Raw genomic sequence first — 17,005 nt, 5'->3', positions numbered from 1 at the left:
CCATTCGTCCAATGTAATTGGCTGGCAACCAGTCCTGGGCCAACCCCACAATTGGTCCAAAAATTTGCTGTAATAAATTCCATCACATCGCAAAATTGGATACGGCCAACTACTGGATTGAAGATATACATACATTTTGCAAAGTCACGTAGGAAATACTTTTTAAAGTCAACACTGTAATACGACTGGCGACGTTACTTTGGCTGAAAATGGTTTCTTCACAGATGACTTTTGGTCCTCGCCCTTATCAACATTAAGACTATACTCTTAGGGATCATTTCTATAGTTCTTGACTTGAGAAATGTGTTTCTTAAGTGTTTGGTTTTGCTAACTATGATGATGAGAGGAGATATTCTTTCCTGAGCATGAGGCTGGCAGAGAATAATGATTTATCATATGTTCTCCTCCATTGATGAATGTTCATTGCTTCTTCATGGAGCAAAGATGGAATGAATATGTTCTGAGTAGGTATACAAATTTGTCAATGAAATTACTGCCATCAAGATACTGTGTTCATTCTCTGACTTCAAGCAACATTTGAATAGAGGTTTCTCCCCTTGATGTTATAATAATGGGTTTAGAAAGCAAGGTTGTGTACTTTATCTGAGATGAAAGTAAGGAAAATTATAGTGTATATAATGCAGTGCAAGGAAAGTTGGTCCAGATAGTGTAAAGACAGGCATTTGTCTGTAATGAATTTAATCATAGTTTGTTTTAAATTTGCTACTGGAGAAACATAGTGAAGAAGTGGGTAGTACTTTGGCCTCCCAGTGCTGGATTTCTGGGTTGAAATTTTTATTCTAGCCCAATGGGGATTTGTATGTTCTTAGGCTTCCTCCCAAACTCGAGGAAATTCACTTTGAAGTTGAATTCGACTGGAACTTTCCAGATCACAATAAGAATTGAATATTCTGTTGTAGTTTCACTACTTTTCAAATTGTGGTTCTTTTGGAGAAAATGAAGCGTACGTTACGCGTTTATAAAGCAATAAGCTTTTAATATGGCGATTCTTTTTCAAACAAACCAATTGTTTTTAAAAGTCATTTTTGCAAAGCATTCTGGGATATGAACACTTATAAAGTGGCATCATTTAAAACTGTCAAACTTTCCAGATTCAAACTGAATTGAACATTCACCTTTAGTTTCACTAACGGTCAAAACATGGTGTATTTTGGAGAAAATTAAGCACAAGGCCGGCGACGTCACTTTGGCTGAAAATGGTTTATTCACAGAAGACTTTCGGTCCTCGCCCCTATCAACATTAAGACTATACTCTTAGGGATCATTTCTATAGTATTTGGCTTTTGAAATGTGTTTCTAATTTGTTTGGTCTCGCCACCTACGATGATGAGATGGGATATTCTTTCTTGAGCATGAAGCTGGTAGAGAATAATGATTTATCATAGGTTCTCTATCTTTGATGAATGTTCATTGCTTCTATATGGAGCATAGAGAGAAAGAATATGTTCTGAGTAGTATTGCAATATTGTTAATGGAAATTCATCTGAAATAGTACTTAAGCTTGAAATTTAGGACATTGTTAGAGTGTAGCTATTTGATATTAAGCGTATGGAGGCTAACATGATCATAAAGCAAAGTTGATATATTATGCAAGATGTTAATCTAAAGTTGGTCCACATGTGAAATTTATTGTTTTCATTTATTTGTACTGAAGTTGGTCATGTACTTTATATTCAATCTGTTCTTGGAGCATTTGAACATTCGCCTGTAGTTTCACTAATGGTCAAAACATGGTGTATTTTGGATAAAATTAAGCACAAGGCCGGCGACGTCACTTTGGCTGAAACTGGTTTCTTCACAGATTGAGTATCCGTCATCGTCTTAGTTAAAATTAAGACTATACTTTTAGGGATCATTTCTATCGTTTATGACTTGTGAAATGTGTTTCCAATGTGTTTGGTCTTGCTAATTACGATGATGAGATGAGATATTCTTTCCTGGGTGTGAAACTGGTGGAGAATAATGATTTATCATACATTCACTTCCATTGATGATCATTCATTGCTTCTTAATGCAGTAAAGATGGAAAGAATATGTTCTGAGTAGTTGTGCAATATTGTGAAGAAATGTTGATTAATACTGAATGTTTGAATTCCTGTGACACATTTTGAGGAAGAAACTATAGATATCTAAATATTGATAGCCTGGCATTCAAACATTTTAAATACGAAAAGGTGAGCAAAGCAAACTTGTATGTCGTGTCTAGGCTTAAAGATAATACATTCGTACTAGTATAAGCAAATATCATTATAATGTGTAAGGTTTGTCTGGATGATTATAACGTTAGGCTTTTAGTTGTATGAAGCCCCATTTAAATTTCCAATTTTATTTTTTATGGTGAGTGTGAGGCAGTTCAGATTTTCGATACATGGGGAAACATTCGTTTTCCATTACACTATATATTCAATGTTAACTGAATGAAAAAAAAGCATCTAAAAACTCTCATTTATTCAGGATTGAAACTGGATTTCGAATATAGTCAATGTGAATATAGTCGAAACGTAATTATTTGCAGCCAAAGCAATGTTGAATTGAAAGACAACTGCTGCCACACGATTGGCTGCTAAATCCAACTGGACACGCCCCCAACGTTTGCTGCAGTTCAGACCGTGTGTTAAAAGGGTTTGGTGTATAGTGACCTCTTCCGTTGAATCAGTTCATTTTCAGTACACTCTTGTTTCTCTTCAGATCGCATAAATCTTTCGCCTTTTACTAAAGATTTCCGTGGGGAGGAACAACAAGAGTTTTTACCAATTTTTTGATGCCCTGCTTTTGCGGGGCTTCCCATGCTTGTCAAAATAAACAGAAGTAGCTTAAATTAATAGGATTGTTTAAATGTATACTTCTCTTATCTTTGATCTGCTCACTCCGACCGCGGGGGTGCTGGAGCTTATCCCAGGTGACCTCGGGCCAGAGCCAGCCAATCGCAGGGCACAAAGAAACAAACAACCACCCACGCTCATACCATTATTTAGGTTGTCCAATCAGCCTACCATGCATGTCTTTGGAATGTCGGCGGAAACTGGAATACCCAGAGAAAACCCACATAGGCTTGAGGAGAACATGCAAAATCTACACAGGTGGACCGACCTGGATTTGAATCCAGGTCTCTCACTGTGAGGCCGACACGCTAACCACTCACCACCGGGCCTAAAGTAATATAATAAAACCATAACAATAATAATGTTATTAATAATAAACCGACCACAATGATTGATGTATACATGAAATGAAGAGACTGATGCAGGCAATACTAACATTTCCAGAAATAATTTTGCAACATTTTTTTTCAATGAACCAAACGACGTTACTCTGGCTGAAAATGGTTTCTTCACAGATGACTATGCATCGTCGCCCCTATCAATGTTAAGACTATACTCTTAGGGATCATTTCTATAGTTCTTGACTTGAGAAATGTGTTTCTAAATTGTTTGGTCTCGCTAACTACGATGATGAGTGGAGATATTCTTATCTGAGCGTGAAGCTGGCAGAGAATAATGATTTATCATATGTTCTCTTCCATTGATGAACGTTCTTTGTTTCTTCATGGAGCAAAGATGGAAAGAATATGTTCTGAGTAGTTTTCTAATAAAGTGAAGAAAATAACGTCATAGACCAAAAGTATAACTCCAGTTTTGGACTAATATATTCCAATTCTAAGTTTTGATAACAGCAAATATCAGTTTTGCTGCTATCAAAATTCACTGAGTTCTGAAAGTTTGACATCTTTAGGCCTAAATGAAAAATCTGAAAACGCCATTTTAAACAGAATTGAAACTGGATTTAGTAATTAGTCAATGGGAATATTTCCAAAATGTAATTACTATGTTGAATAGAAAGACAACTGCTGCCACACTATTGGCTGTGCAATCCGAATGGACACGCCCCCAATGTTTGCAGCACTTCAGGCCGTTTGTTAAAACAGTCCCGTGGAAAATGACTTATTCCGTCCATCCGTTACTTTTTCAATTACAATTGGTCATTATCAACTACAAAATTTTAAAGTCCCCGTGACCAAATTGGTTACCAATTTTTGGATGCTCTGCTTTTGCAGAGCCGCCCAACTTTGTGAAAATAATTAAATTAACGATTAATCAACTTTCATCTGGTACAATCTGCTTTCTCAACTACTGAGACCCAACTCACCCTACTTAAACCCACCTAATAAAGTATTGTCGGTACTGCAGACTGACTATATTTTACTGACGAGTTGCAGCCCATCAGATGGCAGTAGTTAGTTATCTAAATTCTACATTGAGTCAGGAATTTTAGTTTTGTTGTGACACCCCGAGTTAAAATCCTACTTGACTTAATAATCATCTTCTCTTTCATAAATTAAAATTTTCATTATTTGGAATAATTGATACCAGGCAGCAAAAGTGACATGAAAGAAAGTAGTAAGTACACATACTAGTTTGTGTTGGTCATATTTTCATCCTTCTTGCTTTAAAGTTATTCAGTGTTGTAAAATTAGGAGTTGACTGTAATTTGATTTAATGACCTTACAAGGGGAGATGTGAATTATTGTTTGTGTCATTTTGTTCTCTTTTTTCCAACAAAACAATTAATAATAATAATAATAATAATAATAATCGGACATAGGCCATGTCGTCATTACCACAACACAAAAAAGCCTACTTGTCATCACACGCAGAAACTGCGTGTGACGAAATTGATGGTGCTTCTCCATAAGCTACGTTTAATCGGCAAAAGACCTAAATAAGTGTAAGTTACGGACTTGTAATTTGTCATTCCGCTGTTGTGGATACAGGTCGCTTACCTCTCGATTACATACAGGTCGCTTACCTCCCGATTACCGCACACTGTCTGCGGACTGTCAGTAAGTGTGTGCCAATCAGATTATTATATTTCTCGCCGGATATCACACATAGTGTATACACAATTGTCTAGGCATTTCATGTCTTGGATTTGGACCCATTTTGTTGGGTGTGCCTTTTCATTTCCAAAAGTCTTGCAGTAGTTCGGCATACGACATGCATAGATGTTGTTATTGGTTTGTTTACATGTGTAGATGGGATAGTTAAGGTATATGGATACATTTTGTTTCGACAAATGGATCAGGGTTGTCTTAAATGACAGGTAGTATCGTTATTTCTATTGGTTAAACACTGGAATGATGAGAGAATATTTTTGTTGACACATTTTCATCAGTTTCTTTTATTATTAAAGTTATTGAGATGACTGCCTGTGCAGGATCAATCTAGATGTTCAGGAGTAAACATGAGAGATATTGTTATTTGAAGTTGACTAGATTGATGGTGTTGATTTTCATCCCTCCACTTCACTAGGCAGTCTTTCTCCATCTTCGGGTAACCTGTTAAATAATAACATAAATTACGTATCATGGCTGTCTGATGGAATTTTCACTTGCATTGTTAAATTTGGTACAGTATCTTGTATTTGTAGTCAATTTTTTGGGGAGCGGGAGCAAGCGGTTAGTTATCAGTAACCCTCTTGAAAGTTACAGAGAAGGATCAGAAGGAGAATGATTGACAGGTTATATTAGAATGATTGTTTTTGCCAATACAGCTGCAGTCAACAATAAAACTGAAGCTTTCAAATCAGGCTTTTTAAAGGCTTTAGAAACTTGAGCATTACACAATTCATGTGTAATTTCCTTTCAATTTAAAAGGTGTCCGTTATCAATCTATTTCATCATTTTAGAAGACTAAAAACCATTGTGAAACTGCCCAACATGATTATTATGTAAGAAAAACACGAAGTTTAGACACGATAGAAAGCATAAACAACATTTTGGTCAATAATCAACACTGACCTCAACTGGCCTGCATTCTTTCCTGTTAGAATGAAGAAATTGTTAAAGTCTCTATTCATAGTGTTGCGTTGCATTTATACGTGCCTTCCAAACACTTACTTTTCCTGCTCTTCGTCCAATGAACACACATGCAACAGCTGCAGAAAAATGTCAGCACTGCACATCCTACTACAATCAACAAGAATTTATAGCCTACGGGATACAATGATAGTGACCGTTAGGCCAACGATAATAATAGTAGTGCTTTTAAAAATGATGATGTAACAAAATGTGTTTTACTTGCACAAGCAGGCCTCGGGCCTCCCCAGTTGGCCGTCACCCCGCAGGTGACCTCGGCTGATCCGATCCTCAGGAAACCGGCGTGACATATGAACTGACACGAAGAGTTTAATGTGTGGTTGCCTTCTGCGCAGTGGAAGTATCCATTAGGGGTTGATAGAGGTGGGCATTCTGGAGGTGGGGGGACTGAAACTAAAGAGTGCCAGTATGAAAAACAACATACACAAAAACACCTTTCAAAGGGAAGGAACTAGAGGAAGCAGATGGTTGCCTAGCGATTACTGTGGCATTTCAATAATATCAATACATGTGCAGAGATGATGAGATAATATTACTTTTAAAGGCAGACAGTGAGAAGGTTTCAAATTTAATAGACATTTTGGCAAGTTAGCAAAATTCAAACTGGTAAAAGTGACAAAGTGCAAGTGAACATTTATTAATTGTTTGGGTGTTGATAAGAATCCTGCCTAAATTTGAATTGAATAAAAATGCAAACTTGAATAAGGTTTCAAAATGTGGAGAAATAATGCTCAGTCATCAAATCTCAGACTATGTACGCAACCCCGAATGATATTTGGTTTAGATGTTTTTTTTTTAATTTCCATTAGACCACATGTGTCAAAGTGGCGGCCCGGGGGCCAAATCTGGCCCGCCGCATCATTTTGTGTGGCCCGGGAAAGTAAATCATGAATGCCGATTTTCTGTTTTAGGATCAAATTAAAATGAAGAGTATAGATGTATATTAAATTTCCTGATTTCCCCCTTTTAAATCAATAATTGTAATTTTAAAAAAAAATCTCTGTGTTTTTAGTTCAAAAATCATTTTGTAAAATTTAAAAATATATTTTAAAAAAGCTAAAATAAACATTGTTTTAGATCTATTAAAAACTGAATACTCAGGCCTTTTAATCCAGTTCTTTTAATCAATTTATTTAAAAAAATCTAAATATTATATCTAAAATGGTCCGGCCCACATGAAATTGCATTAGACTTATGACCAGAGATAAGATTAGGAATTAATCGAGTAAAATACGGTAGAGCCCCTTACCTGCTTGAAAAGCTTCCCCCTCAAAGCCCTCCTCACATAAACAGGTGACGTTGTTGACAGTTTCCTGGCATCTTCCTCTCCCGCATATCGTTGCATTACATTGAGCTGAAACAAAAAAAATCTGTACACTATTATTTTATTACAACTACCAGACTAAAATATTACTATTTCAATCAGAGGTTCTTACTACCAGATTTTCAGACTACAAAGCACTCCATCAATTCATGATTTTACTTTCATGAATAAGGCGCACCGGATAATATTAACTTTTCCAAAAATAATTTTGCAACCTTTTTTTAAAAATGAACCAAACGGCGTTACTCTGGCTGAAAATGGTTTCTTCACAGATGACTATGCATCGTCGCCCCTATCAATGTTAAGACTATACTCTTAGGGATCATTTCTATAGTTCTTGACTTGAGAAATGTGTTTCTAAAGTGTTTGGTCTTGCTAACTACGATGATGAGGGGAGATATTCTTTCCTAAGCATAAAGTTGGTAGAGAATAATGAATTATCATATGTTCTCTTCCATTGATGAATGTTCTTTGCTTCTTCATGGAGTAAGGATGGAAAGAATATGTTCTGAGTAGTTTAATAATAATGTGAAGAAAATAACTACTTGGATGAGAAGCATAATTTTTTTTTTCTAATATCTTCTAGTTCTGAGTTTTGATAGCAGCAAATATCAGTTTTGCTGTTATCAAAATTCACCGTGATCTGAAAATTGGACATATGTAGGCCTGAAAGAAAAATCTGAAATGCTCATTTTAATCATAATTGAAACAGGATTTAATAATTAGTCAATGGGAATATTTCCAAAATGTATTTTTTTGGAGCCAAAGCAATGTTGAATACAACTGAAAGACAACTGCTGCCACACTATTGGCTTCTCAATCTGAATGGACACGCCCCCAATGTTTGCAGTTCTTCAGACCGTTCGTTAAAACAGTTCCGTGGATAATGACCTGTTCCGTCCATCCTTCACTTCAATAGTACACTCTTGATTCTCTTCAGATCGTATAAATCTTTCGCCTTTTACTAAAGATTTCCGTGGGGAGGAACAATAAGAGTTATTACCAATTTTTTGATGCTCTACTTTTGTGGAGCTGCCCAGCATTGTGAATATAAATTAATGAGCAATTACTCAACTTCTGGTGCTAGGTTTTAGTTTTAGCAATTTGACACTGAGACCCAACTCACCCTACTTAAGGCCACCTAATAAAGTATGGTTAGTACTGCAGACTGACTATATTTTACTGACAAATTGCAGCCCACTAGATGGCCTATAAGGCGCACCGAATTATAAGGCACATTTAGCGCATTTGTCGTTTGCTCTTTTGCTTTTGATCAATTTGTAAGTCTGGCTTTCATTACGCAAAATGTATATTTGTTGTATTAATGTTTTCGGCAAGTGGTGCCTTGTTTGTCTTGATAATTCTACTGAAACATTCCATGCATTCCAATTAAGTTTCCCATCATCACCTTGATAGCACACTGCAAATTTGGCATGACGGCACTTCTCATCGTTCCACTTCCCTCGTTCGGCTCGGTCGTTGACGTAGAGCTCCACGCAAACGGGCCAGCTTTGTTTGTTGTTGGGCTCGTTTTCCGCCCAGGACTCTTCGCCCACCCACGTGCTGTTATTCCCGATCCAGATCCAATCTTCGTCCTCGCGCTCTTTGGTGATACCCAGCCAGTAGTACGGGCTGTGGCTCTTGTTTGGCAAGAAGGAGACCAGCGCGGCGTTCTCGTCCTGGTTCTGAATGACCACCATGTCGGTATAGTGCATCTGGCACCACTTTCGAGCCTCGCTCCACGTCATGGTGATGTTAGAGTAGTGGTATGTCCATCCGGTGGTGACAGCGGCGAGGCAGCACCCTGATTTGTAATTTGATAAGCAAATACTTAGCATTGTATATTGTTGTTATTATACAAGGTTTTTAAACCATCATCGGGGCTTCCGTATAACGAGTTTGAGGTTTTGAAGTCAAGATTATGGTTTAAAATGGGAGTCAGCTTTTTAATATGTGCTAAGGCAGTGTGTTCAAAGTATTCCACATTTTTTTTTCTGTTCTAGGTTTGATTTTTTTCTTGCCAACTTTTTCATAGCAAATAATTTCATTATATAAGTGTTTTTAATAAAGTGGCCAAGTACCCACCGAGGAACAGCAACCGCATCCAGTTCATTTTCAGAAATAAACCTGTACAACAAAAATGTTAAAAACAACTTAATGTCATTGCTTTTTCAGAGAGTGCTCACTTACCCGTAGTGGTGGCAGCTATAGGGTGTAGACTGTTTATCGGAACAAGTATATTCCAAAGCAGAGTTAATTTGAGAATTTTCCAGTGAAAACTACACAGCGGTAGACGGCTGCAAAAAGCAGCGTTTCATTTCAGGCTCTTATATGATCTCAGTTTGGACAATACCTGGATGCTTCTGCACAATGTGTCAATCAATGTGATGATTGACAGTCCCCAAAGTACTATAAACTGCGATAAGATGGTGGCAATGAGTCATGCGTGATTTATTTCAAAACTTAGCTTGTGTTAAGATTAAAAAGGATAATACCTTTGGGGCTTGTTTATTCATTGCTTTGAAACTGCGCTTGTGCGTAAGCTTGTAGTACACAGTAGGATCAGAAGTTATCTTTGGCTTTGTATTTTTTAATTTAAAGTATGAAGTTGTTTTATTTTTACTTTATGTATTCATTTATTTGAAAGTACTGTATTTTCCGCACTATAAGGCGCAACGTTGGGCCTTATATATGGATCGTAGTTAACACAACTTATAACCACTACTTCTATTACTACTATTACTACTACAGCGCCATAGATTTGGCTGTATAACACAATCCCCTACTAGTACTACCACAGCCACCATTACTACGACTACTACATTTTATAATCCGGTGGGCCGTATATACATAAAACAAATGTTAAGATAGGCCATTGAAGGAAGCCGCACCTTATAGTGCGGAAAATACGGGAATTGCTTTTCATTGCATAATCCAGAAATAGATTTTGAATATTACTCAACACACGACCTTTGCGGATAGAAAGGTTGGCAGATTGTTACACAATTGCTGATGAATTTCGTGTCTCACCTTTACTGTGACCTCTTTTTCATTTTTCCTTCCTAAAGTGCTGATGGAAGACAAGCAATAATGATGACATGCTGATATGAATTTCCCCCATTATGTAACAAATAATAATTAAGTATTTTGTCATTTCTGAAAATTGCTTCCTCTGCTTCTGCGCACATTTGACAAAATACGCTTTAACAACATTTTTTGCACGCTGTGCCTTGTTGTGTGTGTGTGTGTGTGTGTGTGTGTGTGTGTGTGTATGTGTGTGTGTGTTTCAGAATATTCATAGTGCAAGTAAGTAGCATTGTTAATAATTTGAAACATTAAAGTAATGACAAGATGACCACTTCATATGTTTTTTTGACATATTTTTATTTTATTACTGGTGCATTTAGCAAACACAACTGTACAACTTAGTGTTATTGGAAATTTAACAAAGAATTAAACCATGATTTTGACAATCAATACATCAGTATAAAAGAACATATCAAATGCTACAATAAATATCATATTCCATAAATATGCTAAATTACTCACAGCTTAATAAGAACATGGCAGTGTGCTATGTTATGTAACATTACAGTTCCTGCATGTCCTTAATGGTATCAAACAATATGCTTAACATAAAACTCCCCTTGGGAGTAAATACATGTCAGTGACATGGCACAAGTAACTCAATTATTTTTTTAAGGTATTTTTCAAATGGACGCAGTCATGTCAAAGTCCTAAATAAGGCTGTCAATGCTGTTTTTGTAGACCTGAGGAGGGTCTTCAATGTCAGAATTGCTGTAAAAAACAAAAACAAAAGACATCTTGTGAGCTCAAACCTTCTGGGTAAAAAAAATGGATAACCACCATGAATATACTGTAAATTTTAAATGGTATCTTACCTGTTTAGCTCAAACTTTGTTGCCTTCTTCCTCATTCGCCTGAGAATCCACATGACTAAAGACAAAGTCGACAAAGATGCAGCGCCTCCTATTGTTGCCCCAGCTGTAATGGCACCTAACTCAGTGGTGGATTCTGCAAAAAAAAAATAGTCGTTAATGACTGACAACCATACCTATTTAAACTATCTCAATCTTCAATTTCATACCAATGCACGTTGGAGGCTCTACGTTCCATTCGCCCAGAAGCGTGCACGCCGAGGTGGGAGGGCCTTGGAGCTCGTGGCCTTCATCGCAGCTGAATGTGCAGACTGTATCGTACAGATAGGAGTTCCACGATGGGAAGAGGGATGGAGTGCAGTTCACGTGGCCTCTTTTGGGAACCTCTGGGGCAGCGCATGTAATTGCTGGAGAGAGGGGGAACAATACAATTTGAACTTTTAAAAATGTCAACTTTTTGACACAGTTTAGCCCACATGTGTCAAAGTGGCAGCCCGGGGGCCAAATCTGGCCCGCCGCATCATTTTGTGTGGCCTGGGAAAGTAAATCATGAGTGCCGACTTTCTGTTTTAGGATCAAATTAAAATGAAGAGTATAGATGTATATTAAATTTCTTGATTTTCCCCCTTTTAAATCAATAATTGTAATTTTTTTAATCAATTTTTTCTGTGTTTTTAGTTCAAAAATCATTTTGTAAAATCTAAAAATATACAAAAAAGTTAAAATAAACATTGTTTTAGATCTATAAAAAACTGAATATTCAGGGCTTTTAATCCAGTTCTTTTAATCCATTTATAAAAAATATATCTAAATATTATATCTAAAATGGTCCGGCCGGCGTGAAATCAAGTTGACGTTAAAGCGGCCCGCGAACCAACCCGAGTCTGACACACTTTAGCCCTTTATAGCAGCGGTCCACCACGGCAAAAAAAACAAAAAACGTCCCACGCATAATACCAAAGATGTATTATTATTATTTCTGTCCAAATATGTTTGAATTTGTGGTTTTAATCTGGGTGTTCTCACCTTCACAGCGCGGCATCGTGTCACTCCACCGGGTGGCCGAAGTGCACGTGACTTCGCTCGGGCCCGCCAGCCGATAGCCGAGGTCGCAGCTGAACCTGCAGGTGCGCCCATAGCTGAACCTGGAGTCCAGATTCTCATCTCCACAGATGGTTGTGCCGTTTTCTAACTGGGGTAGAGCGGGACACTGGACGGCTGCGGAGAATAATCAAAGAAGGAAATAAGGTCAAGGTAAGGAAGACTGGAATGAAATAAGATTGTGTGTTTTTTCGTGAGATGTACTGCTCACCTTGGCATGTAGGAGGCGGTTGTGACCAGTTTTTGGTGGCGGTGCATCTTAAGGGTTCGGGTCTACTGAGTTGGTATCCTTCCTCGCAGGAGTACTGGCACAAGGAGTCAAAGGCGAATTTGCCATACTCGCCCGTGCACGACACGCTGCCCTTGGGAGGAAGGGTCAGGTGGCTTTCGTTGCAGTGAATCACTGAAATCAACAAGGAGGAAATATTAAATCATGCACCATTTTTGGGGGGGAGTTTTTAATGTCATGTCTTGGAATTTCTATCGATGACAATTCTTACCGTGTTGACATTTTTCTCCGTAGAAGCCTTCGAAGCACTGGCACATGTGGCTGTTTATGGTTTCCACACATTCTCCATGGACGCACGAGTCTTTCTGACAAGCAGCTGGGAACAAGGAGAACAAGGGAGGTCAGATGCTTGAACATTTGAAGTTGAGCCCTTTCTCGACCGCCGTCGTTTCCGCTCACCTGCATAGCACAAAGCCGTTTTCCTCTTCCTGCATCTCTCGTCGTTCCATTTCCCGGGCTGGGAACTCCTCTTGATGTACATCTCCACGCAGTCCTCGCTGACGCCCAGGATTTTGCCGTGCACGCCGTTGTTGGGCTCGCCCTGAGCCCAGTTGGTGGCCTCCGCCGTCAGAGACTTGTTGGTGCCCACCCAGGTCCAGGTGCCGTTGATTTTGCGGATGCCGATCCAGTAGTAGGTGGGCATTTTGGGCAGCCAGGCGTTAAGATGGCCGATCTCCTCCTGGTTTTGAATGGCCACCATGTCGGTGTAGTGCTCCTGGCACCACGCTCGGGCATTCTTCCAGTTCATGGTGGTGTTGGAGTAGAAGTAGGACCAACACTGAACTTGCAGGCAGAGTGCTGAAAATGGCACACAGATTCAATATTTAACGATTGTTTCCGTACAGAATGAGCGACGGTTCTATTGGATTTGGAACCCACTTGAGAAAATCAAGGCCAAGGTGATCCAGGACATTTTGGATGTAGGACTTTGAAGTAATTCGCAGACGAGCTCCTGAGGAACGACAAAGCCAAGGATGAGGTGGGTCACACTTTTGCATTCTCAAGGTTTTTGAATTGAAATGTTTATTCGCACTTACCGTTTTAAGTGATGTATGGCAGGAGTCTGTCTTGAGTGTCTTAAGTGTTGTTGTCTCAATGAGCTCAGTGAGCTGACTGTGGCTCCTTGATAATATTTGGCCTGCTTTTATAGGCCGTCTTCCACATGATCCGGCTTTCCGGGAAGTGGTCGTCAGTCCTTTTGTGGAAATTCCCACCTCCTTCCAGCCACCACTGCACGGCAATTCCACATTAGAACTTTCTAAAATTCCACAGGAGGTAAAAAAATTCTCATTGTCTTCAACGGAAGTGCTCGCTGATAGTGATTTCCTTACAATTACGGTTTGTGACATGTTGATTAGTTTGATTCTCTGTTCTTATTCTTAAGAAAGTAGGTGAGATCGGCAGGAAACGGATATTATATTGTACCTGTTTTCTGTTTTTATAAAAAAAACATTATTTCTTAGCGATAATAAGAATAGATTTCACTATACATTTATAATAAATACAACTACATATAACTATACATCATACCTGTCAACCTCTGTCGATAACTGCCCTTATAAATGATTATGATTCCCCTTACAAACCCCCAAAAAACCTTACAAACACCGTACGACGGTGTTTGTAAGGTTTTTTGGGGGTTTGTAAGGGGAATCATAATCATTTATAAGGGCAGTTATCGGCAGAGGTTGACAGGTATGATACATACATACATATTAGATATAAATGAACCAAAGACGCATTTTCTTTTGACGGCATTTAATTTAATTACATTTAGGCACAGTAATTATTTCCTTATCAAACAAACATTTACATTTATTCATATGATTTATAGTAAAATATTTGTGCACCATCATAATTAAAAATTGTATATTCTCACAGCTTGAGTCATAATTTAGAGATGAGTATACCATGATTTAGGACTTTATTCTCATTTTAATGAAACCAACAAAGAAAAAAATAACTACTAAATGTTGGGGAAAGATTCATTCATTTTTCTGATTAAAAAAAACATAAATTATGCTTATGCAAATTCTACCATTGTAAACGCTCCTCATTTTAACAGTTGCATATGTGAATAGACTTTGAATAAGTACAAATTTACAAATTAATTGAGAGTACCACTTTAACTATATTCATTGAAAAGAGAGACTTGGGATTGGCACAAATAAAAAAAAAAGTGACAAGAAAGGAAAGGTAACAGACTACAATAACTTCACTGGTATTTTAATGAGCAGACTGGGATATGGGAAATGTGGAGGCGCCTGCTCTGGCTGGCTGCACACTTTCCAGAAATGACATTGCATTTCCTTCCTGCGTGTTGCTGACACTTCTTCACCTTCACTCCTTTCCCTCGAAAAATTCTAAACCTATTATTTTTTTTATAGGCCCCCGGGAGTAATTGACTATATTGTTTGGCTTCGTTGGAGCTTCCGCGACAGATGCTTTTTCGCTTTGTGCAGCAAAGCATCTCGTTGATTTGCTGGGTGGCACTTCAAGTAAATAGATGAGATAATTAAAAAAAAATATATATATATATATATATATATATATATATATATATATATATATATATATATATATATATTTGAAATACAAGTGGAATTTTCTCCGTCAATATGCTTGTAACTCAAAATACTTGATGGTCGATCGCGAATTATTTTATAATTATTTCGACATTCCAGCATGGAATTTGCATGTTCTTCCTGTATTTGGTGGGTTTGCTCCGGGTACTCCAGCCTTGTAGAACACACTAAATTTCCCCCGAGCGTGGATGGTTGTTCATCTCTTTGTGTCTGCTGCCCAAAGTTGACTGGGATAGGCTCCAGCACCCCCCGCGATCCTTGTGAGGATAAGCAGTTCAGAAAAAGAATTTAAAAATGACGTCATATTGTGACAGTTTGAACTCCCGTCCGTCCAAAGGCGCAGGTTCGACGATGAAAGTTATTTTAGTATTCCCCACAAAAAAGCGCCTGTCTCTTTAAGACCGGAAGTAAAAGTTGTAGTCCTTAAAAGGCCCTCTATACTACTTCCTTTATATTTGTGCCAACGTCATAGAAAGCGACAATGAACATGTCGGAATCCCTGGCCGCAATCCCCGATGCGGAGATTGATCCGGAGGGAACCTTCAAGTATATTTTGGTTCGAGTGAAAGTAAAAGGCGGCGACGTCAGCAAAGACATTGTCCGCGGCACAAAAAGTGCTGAATATCACAGTAAGTTGACACAATTAGCACTATTTCGGACCAAAATGTATTAAACGTAACAATTAAGAGACGTTTCACGGTTTGAAACCTGCAAATTACGTCAATCATGGAGACAATTTTGAACAAGTGACCGTTAGCTCTAAAGTACGCTGTCAAAATTTTCAAAAGTATCCGCCCAACGTGGGGCTCGAACCCACGACCCTGAGATTAAGAGTCTCATGCTCTACCGACTGAGCTAGCCGGGCGATGTTGGACAGGTCAGAGGATCATTATCTAATTGATAGACTTTGGCTAGCTGACTTTGGAAAAAGAAGAAATACTAAATAAACAAAATGAAATTGTTTGACAATTTTACACTACAGCAAGATAGCTATCGAATATTAAGATAAAGCAATGTTGATATCACCAGTGGGCTATTTCGAGTGTGTATCTTTTTAGACTCCCTCATGTGTGTATATGAATTATTTGCAGATCATATTTTTGAGAAGGTCAAGCCAGCCATGGAGGCCTTGGGAATGGAGTGTCAATGCCTCGGTGGAGGGAAGATAGAGCACAAGAGTCAAGAGAAAAAAATAAGGGTCTTCGGAGAGTCCACTGTAAGGCCTTTTTCATTCAAAGTACATCAGAATTTCAATATTGTAGATTCAAATCGCTGTCAGTAAAAATCCCCCTTTACAAATACTCAGTTTTATATAGTTGGCCAAAAAGCTAACAGAGTAATTTATTACAGTAAATTGACTTTTGGAACCTTAGCATTGTTATCTTTGTATTTAAAAAAACATATTTCTGATGCAGCTGTGTGCAGTCACTGTATTTTTTTTATTTATTTTTTTCAGGGTTTTGGAAAAGCTGACCATTCTGTGTCAGTAGACAAATTGAAGAGCGTCTTCGTCGACTACGAGATCACTTGGAGTGATGACAAAAAATAAGAATATTTCTTTACACTTGCACTAATTAGCAAATGAGTCAAATTGTATTAGTGTGTATGTTCTTTTTGTCAGGTAATAGATTCACCCAACTGCATTTGTATGGCTCAGCAGGTGTTATTGTTTATTTTCGAAAGATTATAAGACTGAGTAAAGTTTTCTCGTCTTCAGAATGCTAATTTTCCTTTTAGGATAAGAGGGAGTGACATATTTAGAATCAAACATTTCCTGTGATTCGGAGGAAGCCTTTCATTTCTCATCCAATACCCAAAGGGAAAGTGAAATATTCACTTGTTATCGTGATAAAATGTTTTCATTTGAGCGCTGTGGGAGACTGAAATGTTGTTCATGGTTGTTCTAATCTA

General features: G+C 38.0%; 3 protein-coding genes, 1 long non-coding RNA gene and 8 other non-coding genes across 17 annotated transcripts; 9 read left to right on the top strand and 3 right to left on the bottom strand.

Moving 5' to 3' along the window:
* The first annotated feature begins 255 nt into the window (after positions 1 to 255).
* On the top strand, positions 256 to 469 carry LOC144080822 (small nucleolar RNA U3). The gene has a single exon (XR_013302667.1). It is a non-coding gene; the product is annotated as a small nucleolar RNA U3 (small nucleolar RNA).
* A 794-nt stretch (positions 470 to 1,263) lies between these two features.
* On the top strand, positions 1,264 to 1,477 carry LOC144080819 (small nucleolar RNA U3). Its single transcript, XR_013302664.1, has one exon. It is a non-coding gene; the product is annotated as a small nucleolar RNA U3 (small nucleolar RNA).
* Positions 1,478 to 1,854: 377 nt separating this feature from the next.
* LOC144080825 (small nucleolar RNA U3) lies at positions 1,855 to 2,068 on the top strand. Its single transcript, XR_013302670.1, has one exon. It is a non-coding gene; the product is annotated as a small nucleolar RNA U3 (small nucleolar RNA).
* Positions 2,069 to 2,689: 621 nt separating this feature from the next.
* LOC144080826 (U5 spliceosomal RNA) lies at positions 2,690 to 2,803 on the top strand. Its single transcript, XR_013302671.1, has one exon. It is a non-coding gene; the product is annotated as a U5 spliceosomal RNA (small nuclear RNA).
* A 586-nt stretch (positions 2,804 to 3,389) lies between these two features.
* On the top strand, positions 3,390 to 3,603 carry LOC144080818 (small nucleolar RNA U3). Its single transcript, XR_013302663.1, has one exon. It is a non-coding gene; the product is annotated as a small nucleolar RNA U3 (small nucleolar RNA).
* A 1,564-nt stretch (positions 3,604 to 5,167) lies between these two features.
* LOC144079441 (L-selectin-like) lies at positions 5,168 to 8,973 on the bottom strand. The gene is made up of 5 exons (XM_077608221.1): positions 8,629 to 8,973; positions 7,146 to 7,250; positions 6,098 to 6,289; positions 5,918 to 6,010; positions 5,168 to 5,840 (listed from the first exon to the last, which is right to left on the bottom strand). Exons 1-5 carry the CDS (start codon positions 8,966 to 8,968, stop codon positions 5,767 to 5,769), a joined length of 804 nt encoding a protein of 267 aa, XP_077464347.1. The 5' UTR covers positions 8,969 to 8,973; the 3' UTR covers positions 5,168 to 5,766.
* LOC144080820 (small nucleolar RNA U3) lies at positions 7,524 to 7,737 on the top strand. Its single transcript, XR_013302665.1, has one exon. It is a non-coding gene; the product is annotated as a small nucleolar RNA U3 (small nucleolar RNA).
* Positions 8,141 to 8,254, top strand: LOC144080828 (U5 spliceosomal RNA). The gene has a single exon (XR_013302673.1). It is a non-coding gene; the product is annotated as a U5 spliceosomal RNA (small nuclear RNA).
* Positions 8,974 to 10,593: 1,620 nt separating the features above from the next.
* On the bottom strand, positions 10,594 to 13,608 carry sele (selectin E). The gene is made up of 9 exons (XM_077608220.1): positions 13,547 to 13,608; positions 13,389 to 13,461; positions 12,909 to 13,307; positions 12,721 to 12,825; positions 12,432 to 12,623; positions 12,146 to 12,337; positions 11,329 to 11,526; positions 11,123 to 11,255; positions 10,594 to 11,018 (listed from the first exon to the last, which is right to left on the bottom strand). Exons 2-9 carry the CDS (start codon positions 13,420 to 13,422, stop codon positions 10,958 to 10,960), a joined length of 1,314 nt encoding a protein of 437 aa, XP_077464346.1. The 5' UTR covers positions 13,423 to 13,461; positions 13,547 to 13,608; the 3' UTR covers positions 10,594 to 10,957.
* Positions 12,159 to 14,026, top strand: LOC144079443 (uncharacterized). 6 transcript variants are annotated; one of them, XR_013301532.1, is made up of 5 exons: positions 12,159 to 12,373; positions 12,744 to 12,871; positions 13,001 to 13,144; positions 13,355 to 13,488; positions 13,660 to 14,026. It is a non-coding gene; the product is annotated as an uncharacterized LOC144079443 (long non-coding RNA). The 6 variants fall into 6 exon arrangements; XR_013301533.1 differs by having other exon boundaries at positions 12,444 to 12,849; XR_013301531.1 differs by having other exon boundaries at positions 12,444 to 12,871.
* Positions 14,027 to 15,390: 1,364 nt separating this feature from the next.
* LOC144078723 (14 kDa phosphohistidine phosphatase) lies at positions 15,391 to 16,961 on the top strand. Its single transcript, XM_077607040.1, has 3 exons — positions 15,391 to 15,723; positions 16,186 to 16,310; positions 16,551 to 16,961. The coding sequence occupies exons 1-3, from the start codon at positions 15,576 to 15,578 to the stop codon at positions 16,641 to 16,643; spliced, it is 366 nt and encodes a 121-aa protein (XP_077463166.1). The 5' UTR covers positions 15,391 to 15,575; the 3' UTR covers positions 16,644 to 16,961.
* trnak-cuu (transfer RNA lysine (anticodon CUU)) lies at positions 15,887 to 15,959 on the bottom strand. The gene has a single exon. It is a non-coding gene; the product is annotated as a tRNA-Lys (tRNA).
* Positions 16,962 to 17,005: the final 44 nt, after the last annotated feature.

This window comes from Stigmatopora argus, chromosome 8 (assembly GCF_051989625.1).
Source record: "Stigmatopora argus isolate UIUO_Sarg chromosome 8, RoL_Sarg_1.0, whole genome shotgun sequence".
Taxonomy (NCBI): domain Eukaryota; kingdom Metazoa; phylum Chordata; class Actinopteri; order Syngnathiformes; family Syngnathidae; genus Stigmatopora; species Stigmatopora argus.
This window is presented reverse-complemented; position numbering and strand designations above follow the sequence as displayed.

Bases quoted from the DNA above. Each gene is read 5' to 3' on its own strand.
- LOC144078723 (XM_077607040.1), top strand. From the start codon at position 15,576: ATGAACATGTCGGAATCCCTGGCCGCAATCCCCGATGCGGAGATTGAT. The intron at 15,724-16,185 runs GTAAGTTGACAC...AATTATTTGCAG, and splicing joins AAAAAGTGCTGAATATCACA to ATCATATTTTTGAGAAGGTC. The intron at 16,311-16,550 runs GTAAGGCCTTTT...TATTTTTTTCAG, and splicing joins GGGTCTTCGGAGAGTCCACT to GGTTTTGGAAAAGCTGACCA.
- sele (XM_077608220.1), bottom strand. From the start codon at position 13,422: ATGTCCTGGATCACCTTGGCCTTGATTTTCTCAA. The intron at 13,308-13,388 runs GTGGGTTCCAAA...TGCCATTTTCAG, and splicing joins CTTGGCCTTGATTTTCTCAA to CACTCTGCCTGCAAGTTCAG. The intron at 12,826-12,908 runs GTGAGCGGAAAC...CCTTGTTCCCAG, and splicing joins AACGGCTTTGTGCTATGCAG to CTGCTTGTCAGAAAGACTCG.
- LOC144079441 (XM_077608221.1), bottom strand. From the start codon at position 8,968: ATGACGTGGAGCGAGGCTCGAAAGTGGTGCCAGATGCACTATACCGAC. The intron at 7,251-8,628 runs GTGATGATGGGA...TTTTTGTTTCAG, and splicing joins ATTTGCAGTGTGCTATCAAG to CTCAATGTAATGCAACGATA. The intron at 6,011-6,097 runs GTAAAACACATT...TGTATCCCGTAG, and splicing joins CCCGAGGCCTGCTTGTGCAA to GCTATAAATTCTTGTTGATT.